This window comes from Taudactylus pleione, unplaced genomic scaffold (genome assembly GCF_031769625.1).
Source record: "Taudactylus pleione unplaced genomic scaffold, aTauple2 ptg000087l, whole genome shotgun sequence".
NCBI lineage: Eukaryota > Metazoa > Chordata > Amphibia > Anura > Myobatrachidae > Taudactylus > Taudactylus pleione.
Window position 1 is genome coordinate 8,413,048 of NW_028284489.1, and position 11,652 is coordinate 8,424,699.

Here is an 11,652-nt window from a genome sequence, read left to right on the forward strand (position 1 = left end):
CGGGGGACCAAAAGTGTCCGCTCACCACGCTTCGGGCACGGTGGCTCGCTGCGCTCGCCACAGATATTTATTCCCCCTCTATGCCCTAGTGGATGGTAACGCAGGAGCTGTCCAGCCTCCTGCAGCAGTCACGTGGTGTCTACGTCACAGAGGTCCTTTCTCCTACTTGGAAATAGCAGCAACCTTTTCCTCACCCCTTCCACTTCCTGATCACATGTCCTTCTATGCTGTAGGATCCTTAATGGTACACTACCTGATCTTACTATTACATGACAATGCACATATAGATACTACAGTGACTATCAAAATGATATACCTACAAATCTTGCAGGGCTAATTGCCCAGTGAGCAAGCACATAGGAAATTAATACTCCCTTATACCATTGCAGCCTGGTTAGCCAAAACTGCTGCCCCAGTGGGGCCGATCAGCCAAAGGGTATATTACAGGGGAGTAGCCTATTAATCATTCACTGACCCCCCCCAGCTGGCATTCTTTCCCAACCAAAACACTAAGAAAAATAAAAAGAAAGAGGCGACCCGAAAATTAGTCAAACATTCGGGAGGGAAGGGAGGGGCATATTCTGAAAAGAGACAGAATACAGGAAGTAGCATTGCTATAAATGCCTAACCCCACCCCCACAATTCTCCAGCAACTTAGCTATTGGCTTAGCCTGAAAATAGATTAACACTCAACTCTCCATGCAGCAAACTTAATACTGTCCTATTTGCCTAGGGGTTTAAAGTCCTTCCTGCATACGTAGATGCCCTCTGTCTTCAAAAAGCTTTTATTATCGTAACAGGGCAACATATCGCACTCAAGAAGGATCTTGCTAAGATTCCCCTTTGTTATTTAATAAATGTTTAATGTTTGTCCAACTTAAGTTTAGAAAACTATGTATAAATGTTACGTTTTATTATTATCAGATTACACCATAAGCAGTACCCCCCAACAGGAGTCTTCTTTTTCTTTCTTTTGTCTTTCTTATGATTTTTGGTTAAGCCAGCATAGACTTTTATCAGTTGTTTTATGCCAAAAACTTAACAAATCTATTCATAAAAAAAAAGTATAATTATGTGTCTGCTCAATCTTTTGTGGCTTTAATGTTAGGGTATGAAACATTAGGGGGTATATTTACTAAAGTGCAGGTTTTTAGAAGTGGATATGTTGACCATAGCAACCAGAGTCTAGCTATTATCTGCTAGAAGGTGCAAGATAAATGTTAAGTAGAATCTGATTGGTTGCTATGGGCAGCATCTCCACTTCTAAAAACCCGCAAGTGAATATACCCCTAGGCCTGATTCAGAGTTGTAAGGTATTGTACAGCCGTAGGGAAGAAGCTGTGTAACACCGTACAACTAATATGCTAATGCAGCATGCGGTAAAAAGATGCCTCCTGACTGCATTGCAGATCTAAATGCTGCATCCTAAGACGAAGCACCGCGCCTTTTCTGAAAGACCATCACTAATCTTAGTAACTCTGAGGTTAACCAGATTGCCTTGTGCAGCTCTGTGGGTGAAACCGGCCGCATCCATCCGCAATCATCTTTGACTGTGTGCACCGCCGCCGCCAGCTGCTCTGTACCGCCTGCTGCAATGTATAATAGTAGCGGTGGGTCTGGCACCTTCTCTGCCAGATGCACCGCTACCATTACACATAGCTGGGGGCGGTACACAGCAGCTGCCTGCCTGTTTTGGTCAGCCCCCTCCCCCGTCTCCTGCTGTGTCTCTTGGGACTGGGAGAGACGTGATGACTTCTCTCCCAGTCCATTCCCACAAGCCCTGTGCTGAGGAGCCATTAGGACGGCTGCAGTGATGGGGCTGATAGCTAAGCAGTAGTCAGGACTCAGTGGAGTCAGATGAGGTGGCAAAGGCAGAGCGAGCTCAGCTGAGTAATGCCCGGAATCACTAACGGAGAGTCTACAGAACAGGGCCAGACAGGAGCAGTGCAGCACCCAGTGACAGTGGGGATGGGGTGAGTGCTGTACAATGTTTTTTTTTTAATATTAAAAATATAAATTATACTGTAAGTAATATTTACATCATCATTGAATCATGAGGGGAATTATTAGGGAAGGTTATTTTACAAATGAAATAGAGGCATAGGGAGGGGGTTTGGGTGGGGTAACAAGTGAGATTTAGTCATGGCCAAGAGACCATTGCCCTCTCCAGTTTTACAGTTAGGGGGGGGGGGGCACACTCATGCTCTTTCTTGCACAGGGCACTATAATGTCTAGTTATGCACTGCAGCTCCGTAGCCGAGGGCAGGAAGTCCGACCCTGGCCTCGCCACTTTCAGAAAACTGAGGCAACGCGCTAATATCGTGCCCAGATCGCATTGATTATGTGAACATTGATAAAAGAGCCACTATTTCATACATTTAACACAAAAAATGTGATAACACATAATACATCTGCGAAAAAATAAAAATGCAATAAAAACAAGAAAGCCTTTAAACTATATTTTATCGCAAAAACAGCTTTGATACATATGCCTCAAAAACTTTAAATAACTTGCAAAGATGATGAGTTTTAGAATGAATAGGAAAACTTCTGAATTACGCATCATTATGATTACTCAATTCCTTTTGGAGATGTAAGAATATTGCATAGAATGCATAGGAGGGATAGTCTACTTGAAATGGGTTGCCTATGAAAATGTGAAATCACAATTACGTTTCTTTATATTGTGTAAAAGAGTTTTTATTATTCCTTTTTATTTATAGAGTGCAGCAAGGGGTCCACAGCACCATACAAAGTGAATAAAAAAGTAACTTCATACATAACAGGACAATAACAATATTTACAAGCGGTCAATAACTACACATCTACGCAAATATAGGCACTATAAATATAAAACCTTCACTAGCTTAGCCTATATGATGGGCGCAGGATGTCTCAGATCAGTTTCGGTCGTGTCAGCTTTATAGTAGGTGTGACTACGCCCCCACTGGGCATGCTTACCACTATTCCACCTTCCCCTTCACTAAAAACACGATTGAATTGCCACATACACTGGAGCTACCTGTCTCTGCTGTGTGTGCTATTTGCTCACCATAGTGAGTGGGAAAACATCCCCTAATGAGGAAATGTACTGATGGAGGTATCGGTATGGCAGTATCACCCATTCAAATCCAGACTGTCCTGATGAAATGTTGTGAGGCACGCGGTCAGATTAGGTTTTGCTACTATTACCAGGTAAAAAAATGTAACTAATAAGGCACAGTAGTTTATAGACAGTTATTTCTTGTTTAAACGTATCTGGTATCAGTGCCTGACAACTGTTTCTAGGCATCAGTTTTCAGTGCAAGGCCAGGGCTTATTATGTAGAAAATCCTCACATGCTGACTGAATAATGCTTTACAGTTTGCTAACCTGACAAATGACAATATTAATTACATTTTAAGGGACATGTACAAATGCGAAAATATATAACGTACCTGCCTGCGACCAAATTCAATCCCAAGATATTTAGTTTTAATTGTTAATAATGCTGAGGGAGAGTGGGATAGTGGGTCCCGTGAGATAGTTCTTGGATGCACATTCAGCGGGATGCAGAGTTGGATGGAAATTGGAGATTTCTTTCTATGTATGCAGTTTGGTAGAAACATATGTGTATAGATGTGTCTATATGCAGAGTTGTATGCATCTTACCCATCCCTTAGATGTATGCTTGGTTTGACACTAGTCATTACCATCAGTATGCACTTGCACCTACCCTATTCTATTAGATATTCCTTAAAACAAGTGTGTTTATGCTTGTGTCCAACTCTGTATAGCCCCCAGTTTCTCACTGAACCTTACCTAGGGGAGAACACCCTGTTACCACTCAGTTACGCCGTTCCAGTCATAAGTGTAGACGCGACTGAAATGCATAATACTCTGCATTGCCCATACTTGCGTACGCTCAGTTTTAGCACAAGCACATTGCAAAAGGACTCAATATACAGGTGTAAATTCAACACAGGCCCATGATGTCTTAATTTTTCCATTATCCGTTGATGATCAGATCAGCCTTTACGTAATAGGTCTCATTTTACACTATTTAAGCTAATGTTATACAGGAAGGCCTCTGAGTTCCATTGTTACAGGGGCCAATGTTTATTTTTCAAATGAAAAACATTAACAGGATCCCTAATTTTGCACTAAAATCACTCTATTCTACTGTACTTCTGCTGAATTACTGTTTTGGAATGATCTATAGCTCCGCACAGATATATGGGGGAGATTTATCACATCTTGGAGTGAGGTAAAGTATCAACCAATCTGTCATGTTACAGGCTGTGCTATAAAAAGCTGATTAGTTGATACTTTATAGCTCCCCACATCCCCCCATAATCACTTTGATTTTGTGACTTTTGAAGTTGTATCTAGCCACTTCTGATGTTTAATTATTTGTACATATGTGTGTGGTTGTCTATGAACATTTATATAGTCTACCTATAGCAGGTCAGAATAGAATTTCTGTTGTCTCACAGGTATTGTACTTCCTTTAAAGATATGTGTATGGTGCCTGCAGGGTTATGGTGTGGTCAGGCTAGCTCCACTACGCTTGAAAGGTCATTACTGAAACAAATAAAAAAGGCTTTATTGCACCCAACATATTACTTGTATTACAAACTACAGAGAAGCCATTGCTCTTAGTACAGCTCTTAACCCCTGCTGAAAACTGACAATCAGTACAGGAAAAGTTTATCTTAAATGAGCCTTTGACTATTATGTAATTAAGTCCCCTAAATCATATGTGTATCCAGTAATGATGGTTCCATTTGAGTTGCTACCTATTTTATGTAACATTTATATTCGTTCTGGACATTCCAACCATTGGGCAGAACAGCCAGATTATTTCCAGCATGACTACTGATTGAATTTTTCAACATGTCAGTTAATCAGTCTTTTGATATGCTGCAGAGCACTTCTCTGACAGTGAAAGCAGTGGAAACAGTGCAAATCGGGCAATTATGGATTTGGCTGACCTATTACACTGGCTGTATCAATTGGAAAAGGCCCTAATATTGATAGTCCTGATATATCAATATTCAATATCTATCTCTAGTAAGAGGTAGAATTTTCTCTAAACTTATTTATGTATAACTAGCTTAAACCCAGGCGTTGCCTGGGTTTAAATCTCCAAATTATTAAGTTTTATTATGTGATGTCGTCCAAATCCATCCAGTGGAAGGCCCAGAACAGGCTCCCTGAGTCAAAGTTCTGCCTGGCACACTCCACTGTGAGGTCCGACCGGGACCCCAACCACTGCATTAGGCATCCCAGACCAACTGACCCCCCATCTGTGAAGTTTTCATCCAAATCAATTCAGTGGAAGGCCCAGAACAGGCTCCCCGGGTCAAAGTTCTGCCTAGTGTACACTAACCGTAGGTCTGACTGGGACCTCATCCCCCCTAGTATGTCTTCTGGGATCCAATGTTACCACTCTGAAGTTTTCCTACAAATCCATCCAGTGGAATGTTCAGAACAGGCTCCCCGAGTCAAAGTTCCTCCCAGCATACACTAATGGGAGGTCTGACCGGGGCTTCAGCCCCCTAGTATGCCTTCTGGGAGCCAATGTTACCACTCTGAAGTTCAAATTATGTGATGTTGTCCAAATCCATCCAGTGGAAGGCTCAGAATAGGCTCCTTGGGTCAAAGTTCTTTCCGGCGCACCCTGCCGTGAGGTCCGACCGGCACCCCAACCACTCCATTAGGCAATCCAGACCACTTTCGCCCCCCCTCTCTGTGAAGTTTTCATTCAAATATATCCAGTGGAAGGCCCAGAACAGGCTCCCCGGCTCAAAGTTCTGCCCAGCTTCCCTGGGTGAAAGTTCTGCCCTGCGTACACCAACGGTAGGTCTGAAAGGGACCTCAACCCCCTAGTATGTCTTCTGGGATCCAATGTTACCACTCCGTGGAAGACTCAGTACAGGCTCCCTGGGTCAAAATTCTCCCCAGCGTATACCAACAGGAGGTCTGACCGGGACCCTAACCCCCCCTAAAATCTGGCCAAGATCCAAACTGGACCACCCCACGTTGGTTTTATCCCAATCCGCGCAGGGGTGTCCAAATGCATAACTGGACAGACACGCAAACACACCAATTAATTTCATAACTACTGTAAGATTAATTGTCCTGAGCATTCAAGACATGGCTGTTTATTTTCAGCAGGGTTCTGCTATAGAGCCCCATACATTTGCCTGCCATTTCCCCGTTGTGACCAGAACCGCCGGTTGGCAGCCAACGATGTTTGTCAAACTGTCAGGGAATTGGTTAAATTCTTAATGTTAAAAATCCTTGATTTGCCAATCCCCATCATATTTTGGTCAGGACTGGCAAAACAGGGAAATCCAACTTGTTGGATTTCACTGATGCCTCGGCATCTGGGGATCAGGCAATTGTACCACTCCATCACAAGTTGGAGCCAAGCACTTTGATTAGTTGATAGCACCAGGCATCTCTCCAATTCACTTGGGGACTTCAGCACTCTAATTCAGGGGCGTTTTAAGAGAGGAGGGGGCCTGTGTGTAGCCTCCGTATGGGCCCCTCCTCTCTGACAGCGGGTCATTAGCACTGAGCTCTGTAGATTCTGGCTTCAAGCCAGAATCTACAGTGCATGCACGGGTCTCCGGGAAAATGGCACCCGCGCCTACTTTCCCGGGGACATCTTTTCTGCGCATTCGCAGGATCACTGGGAAAATGGCAATCGACATTTTCCCACTGAGTGTTTGCTGCTCCACAGCACCGGTCTGGCGCTGCGGAGCAGCACTTCGGGAATCGGCGGAGAGGTAAGTATATTTACTTATTGGCGCAGGGTGTGCCGTGTGGGCCCCCCTGTTACCAGGGGCCCGTGTGCCCCGCACCCATTATAGATACGCCCCTGCTCTAATTGGTAATGGCTAGCACTATACACCAGTCAGAGGCCAACATCATTCTTTGTTGAAAAATCAACTGTGGTTAGATGACATACATAGGGAATAGCTGTTCTGTTGATCAAAGTCTAAGGGGGAAATGTAAAGTACATATAACCATATAAAGAGTGGAGAAGTTACACATAGCAACCAGTTTCTAGCATTTATTAAGTACATTTTATCAAATGAAAAATTGATGCTGATTGATTGCTATGGGCATCTTCGCTTGATACATCTCTCCCTAAACTCCTGGCAGGATATTGTTGAGTTAATGTAACTGATGTAGTCTGGAGATAACCATCTAGCATCAAGTTCAATGATGCATTTGATATAAACACATCCTCTAATACTTACACACCTCTCACATGACTGCTTGGCATGATTGTACAAAGAAACCTGAGAATTGCAAGTGTCACAGCTCCACTCCCTGTACACAGCATGCTGCCTTATGTACTTACTACAGTATCTATTGTTTTCTGTCTTTAAACATTCAGAACACATCATTCCTATTACTGGTGTTATTCATAAGCCAGTACTTTCTCTGCAAATTAAATATAACATTAACACCTCATATTACCTTAACATGGTAAGCAAAAGATTTCCTGAATTCTGGTCAGTAACAGCCACACACGCCCTACAGAACACACAGTGTTAACCAGTCTCACTGAATATATTCTCCTTCTTCCACTGTGAGCAAGGTTTCTGTTTCACCACATATGTGGGTTTTGTTTTTCAGAGTAAAGTTTTTTGAGGGTCCTGAGCTAGTAGCCGATTCAGGGGTTATAATTGACACAACAATGAGGGGTGGACGTCTTGGAGTCTTCTGTTTCTCCCAGGAGAATATCATCTGGTCTAACCTGAGATACCGTTGTAATGGTGAGTAAAGCTGGGTACATGTAAAGATTTTCTGTCCAACCATCCAACTAGTTGGAATGAAAATCTGGTAACGTATGGGAGTAACTGATGATCAGCAATTTGCTCCTTAATGCCAGAATGAAAATGGTCGGTCAGACAAGTTTGTTAAATGTTTGATCTAAACAATTTGTTCAAACAACAGTTTTTGTCCATTTTCCGGTATTTGGGAGCAAATTGCTGATTGTCATTTGCTTTCATACCTTACCAGATTTTCATTCCATCCAATTAACTAGATGGATGGTTGGACAGCAATTCTTTACATGTGTATGCACCTTTAGTTGTAGCTGTTTGAGGTGCTTTTTACATGTAATTGTTTTATATGTTAAGGTAACAGGGAAGCAAATTTTAACTATGGAAAATCCTACTTATAGGGACATATTCAATTGGGCGCAAGGATTAACAAGGTAAAAAACCTCACGCCCCTCGTGCCCAATTTTGGAATAATTTTGCTCCCGATATCCGCGGTATCCAATTAAAAAAAACCAGCGCTGCGTAAAAAATATATTATATATATATATATATAATCTGCACTTACCTGCCCGGGGGTCTCCGTGGCTCCTGGTAGCCTCTCCTCTATCTTCTCACTGTCACTGGAGAGGGGACTGCTGGAAGATGTAGTTCTCCCAGCGCCCACTCCTGATGGGAAGGCACACAGACATAACTTCCTGTTATGGATGTACCTGCACTATTTACATGAGATCCCTAGAGCTCGCTGATGGGGCTCATGCAATAGGCAAGAATCCACAGATAATTAACCTTAAGTTAGCAGCAGGCAAGGCAAGAGTTAACTGCAGGCAGACTAGGCAAGGTAATACAGGGACAAACAGGTGCAGGTGTGTACTGGAGTCTGCTGTAGAAAACTAGCTTGTAGGTCTGAAGACTTGCAATTAACTGGCATAGGTGGACATGCACAGAAACAGTCAGGATGCAGATCTGGATAGTAGCAGGCCAGCTACTCGGGATACAGGTAGGAATTATGTTGAAGCTGCAATGCCCGATAAGAACTTGGTTGTGGCAGGCCAGCTACTCAGGATGCAGGAAGGAATAATGTAGGAGCTGCAATGCTGGATATGAACTCCGTTGTGGCAGGCCAGCTACTCAGGATGCAGGCACTGGCGGATCCAGGGGGGGTGATTGGAGTGATCGGGATGGGAGGCATCTGCTGCTGCTCTTGGACAGAGCGAGAGCATAGAAATGGCTGAGGGAGGGGGAAGGTTTCTGCTGCCATTGGATAGAGTGAGGGGGGAGAATGGAGATGGCTGCTTCTGTCTCCGCACAGAGTGGAGGGGGGGGGGTATGGCTTCTGCTGCCATGAGAACTAATCATTAATTCGCCCCCCCCGTCCCTAAAAAAACAATCTAGATCCACCCCTGGATGCAGGTAGGAATAATGTAAAACCTGCAGTGCTGGATATGAACTTGGTTGTGGCAGGCAGGCTACTCAGGATGCACGTGGGAATGATGTTAAACCTGCAATGCTGGATATGGACTTGATTGTGGCATGCCAGCTACTCAGGATGCAGGTGGGAGTTTGTAACAGAACCAGTACTTGATATGGTTGGACTGGCAGTTGGATGCAGGTTGAAGTTTGTAGCAGAACCAGTACTTGCAATGATTGAACTGGCAGAATGAATCCATGGGTACACGCTAGGACTAGACACAAGCCAAAGGTGACGCAAAAGGTAAATTGGAGGATCTTGGCAAGGCACAGACACGGAGCTGGGACGAACACGGGAACAAGGCACAATCCAGCAGGACACAGGAGTAGGACTGGCAGGGACAGGACACTGAGGACTGAGTCTGGAAGCAAAGGTATGCAACGGCAGGACACTGGACACAGGAAAAAAGGTTCAGGAGCAAGGAACTGCACAGACTGCAGCTAACAACGTGAACACCCACTAGGTGCAGAAACTAGTAATATCACCGGCAGGCAGGAACTGACTTGAATCCCTAATGAAGGGAGATCTCTCCTGTGATTGGTCCATCAGGCTGAGATCAGGTAACGAGACGACCAACAGGTGAGTAACTGCACTTAGCAGCCAGAGTCCAGATAGCTAGGATAACAAGTGAGAGCCAATCAGGCAGCGGCACATGTAACACTTCCAATTGCATAATTAGTCCTGGGGGGTTGTTCCCGAGGTCCCAGAGCAAGTCCCAGTGATTTTCCCAAAAAATAATGATTTTGGAAAAAAGAACACTTGCTCTGGAGGAGAGTGGAAAAATAACCTCCCAGGCCTCTAAATTGGAAAAAACACACACTAATTGAATAGAAAAAATCCCGCACCTGCAGGAAAAACCTCGCAGGTGCGGGATATTTGCTAATCACGCACCCAATTGAATATGCCCCATAGTGTGATATGAAATTATTATAATACAGAGTATAAAAAAGAAATTCTGATGAGTTCTCTAAAATAAATAGATTTTTTTTTTTAAAGTAGAGACTTCACATACTCTGCAAGTGTCATACCTGGTATTGGGGTCTAGTGTTCATTCCGTATTAAACTTCTAAAACCGTGGATTAGGGCCTCATTTATCAATGAGTTTATCACTCAAACTAGTGATAGATTTCAATTTTTATGATAAATGGTGCTCCAGCCAATCAGTCTCCTATTGTCATCTGTTAGAAAAATGCCACTTGGCATCTGATTGGCTGGAGCACCATTTATCATAAAAAGTGAAATTTATTACTTGTTTTGAGTGATAAACTCGTTGATAAATGAGGCTGTCAGTCCTCAGGACCCCAAACAGTTCACGGATGCCAGGTCACACAGCTGGAACACAGGTGTATTCATTACTGACTGACATATTTAAAAGATCCACAGGTGGAGCTAATTATTTCACTTGTGATTTTGTGAGGGGACCTGGAAAAAAAGAACTGCTTGGGGTCCTGAGGACCGAGTTTAAGAACCTAGTGTATTCAGGCCCGCGAGAAGGGGGTTATAAGTGGACACCTGTACTGGCCCCGAGATCCAGAGACATCAGTGTACCGGGCCCTGAGATTTCTGTTGCCGTCGCTGAGTGTATGCTCTAAAAGCTATAGCAGCAGCAACCACTGCGAGCTATAAGAAAGTATTACTCAGCATACTGATAAGGACAGCCATCATGAAAAAAGATCTGGTTTAAAACTGTGACATTTTTTTAACCAATATATTCAATATTATAGTTTATTTTTTTATTTATTTTTCAAAGTGGCAATTAGAGAGGACTGTAGGAAGTTGGATGTCCTGTTGATTGTTTATGATCTCTTAAACTATAATAATATTCTTTTCACTTTCCAGAGACTATACCTGATGACTTTGAAACATTTAAAGAACAGAAGATCAGATTCTGAAATGGAAAACCACTTTTGTGCCTTTTATATGAATACAAATAAGGATGCACAGTGCAAATTATTTCTAATACAGTTTCATACTTTCACCTGATTTATATAACCAAATAAAATGTTTATATTTGTATAAGGAAAATAAGTGTGCTTACTGAAATATAAAAATAATTGTTAATTGTTTTTGAATGTGAACGCGCATCGACCCAGGATTTAGGTAAATGTAAACAACCCGGGATGAAGTCCTGGGTCCCTGACCCTGCTCTTTACCAAGGTCGGGCTGAGACCCGGGAAATTGCCAGGTTGAGAGAGCGGGCAAATTCCCGGCTCTCATATCTGAAAGGTGTGATAATGAGAGTGTTAATTAGCCGACAACCCTGACGTAAAACCATTGACAATAGATTTAGTGTAATAATAACCACAAATAAATAACCACTATTTCAATCAGTATTTAGTGTTGTTATAGTGCCTCTGTGACTTAGGCAGATTTTAAACCCTGGAACCATATTTCAGAAAG

General features: G+C 43.1%; 1 protein-coding gene across 1 annotated transcript in view; it reads left to right on the top strand.

The window, feature by feature from the left end:
* COMP (cartilage oligomeric matrix protein) overlaps window positions 1-11,262 on the top strand; it is a 152,250-nt gene extending 140,988 nt beyond the window's left edge. Inside the window, exons 18-19 of the mRNA XM_088469009.1 lie at window positions 7,636-7,775; window positions 11,092-11,262. Of these exons, the coding sequence (XP_088325135.1) occupies window positions 7,636-7,775; window positions 11,092-11,144 (193 nt within the window). The 3' untranslated portion in view covers window positions 11,145-11,262. The remainder of the gene's footprint in view (window positions 1-7,635; window positions 7,776-11,091) is intronic.
* Window positions 11,263-11,652: the final 390 nt, after the last annotated feature.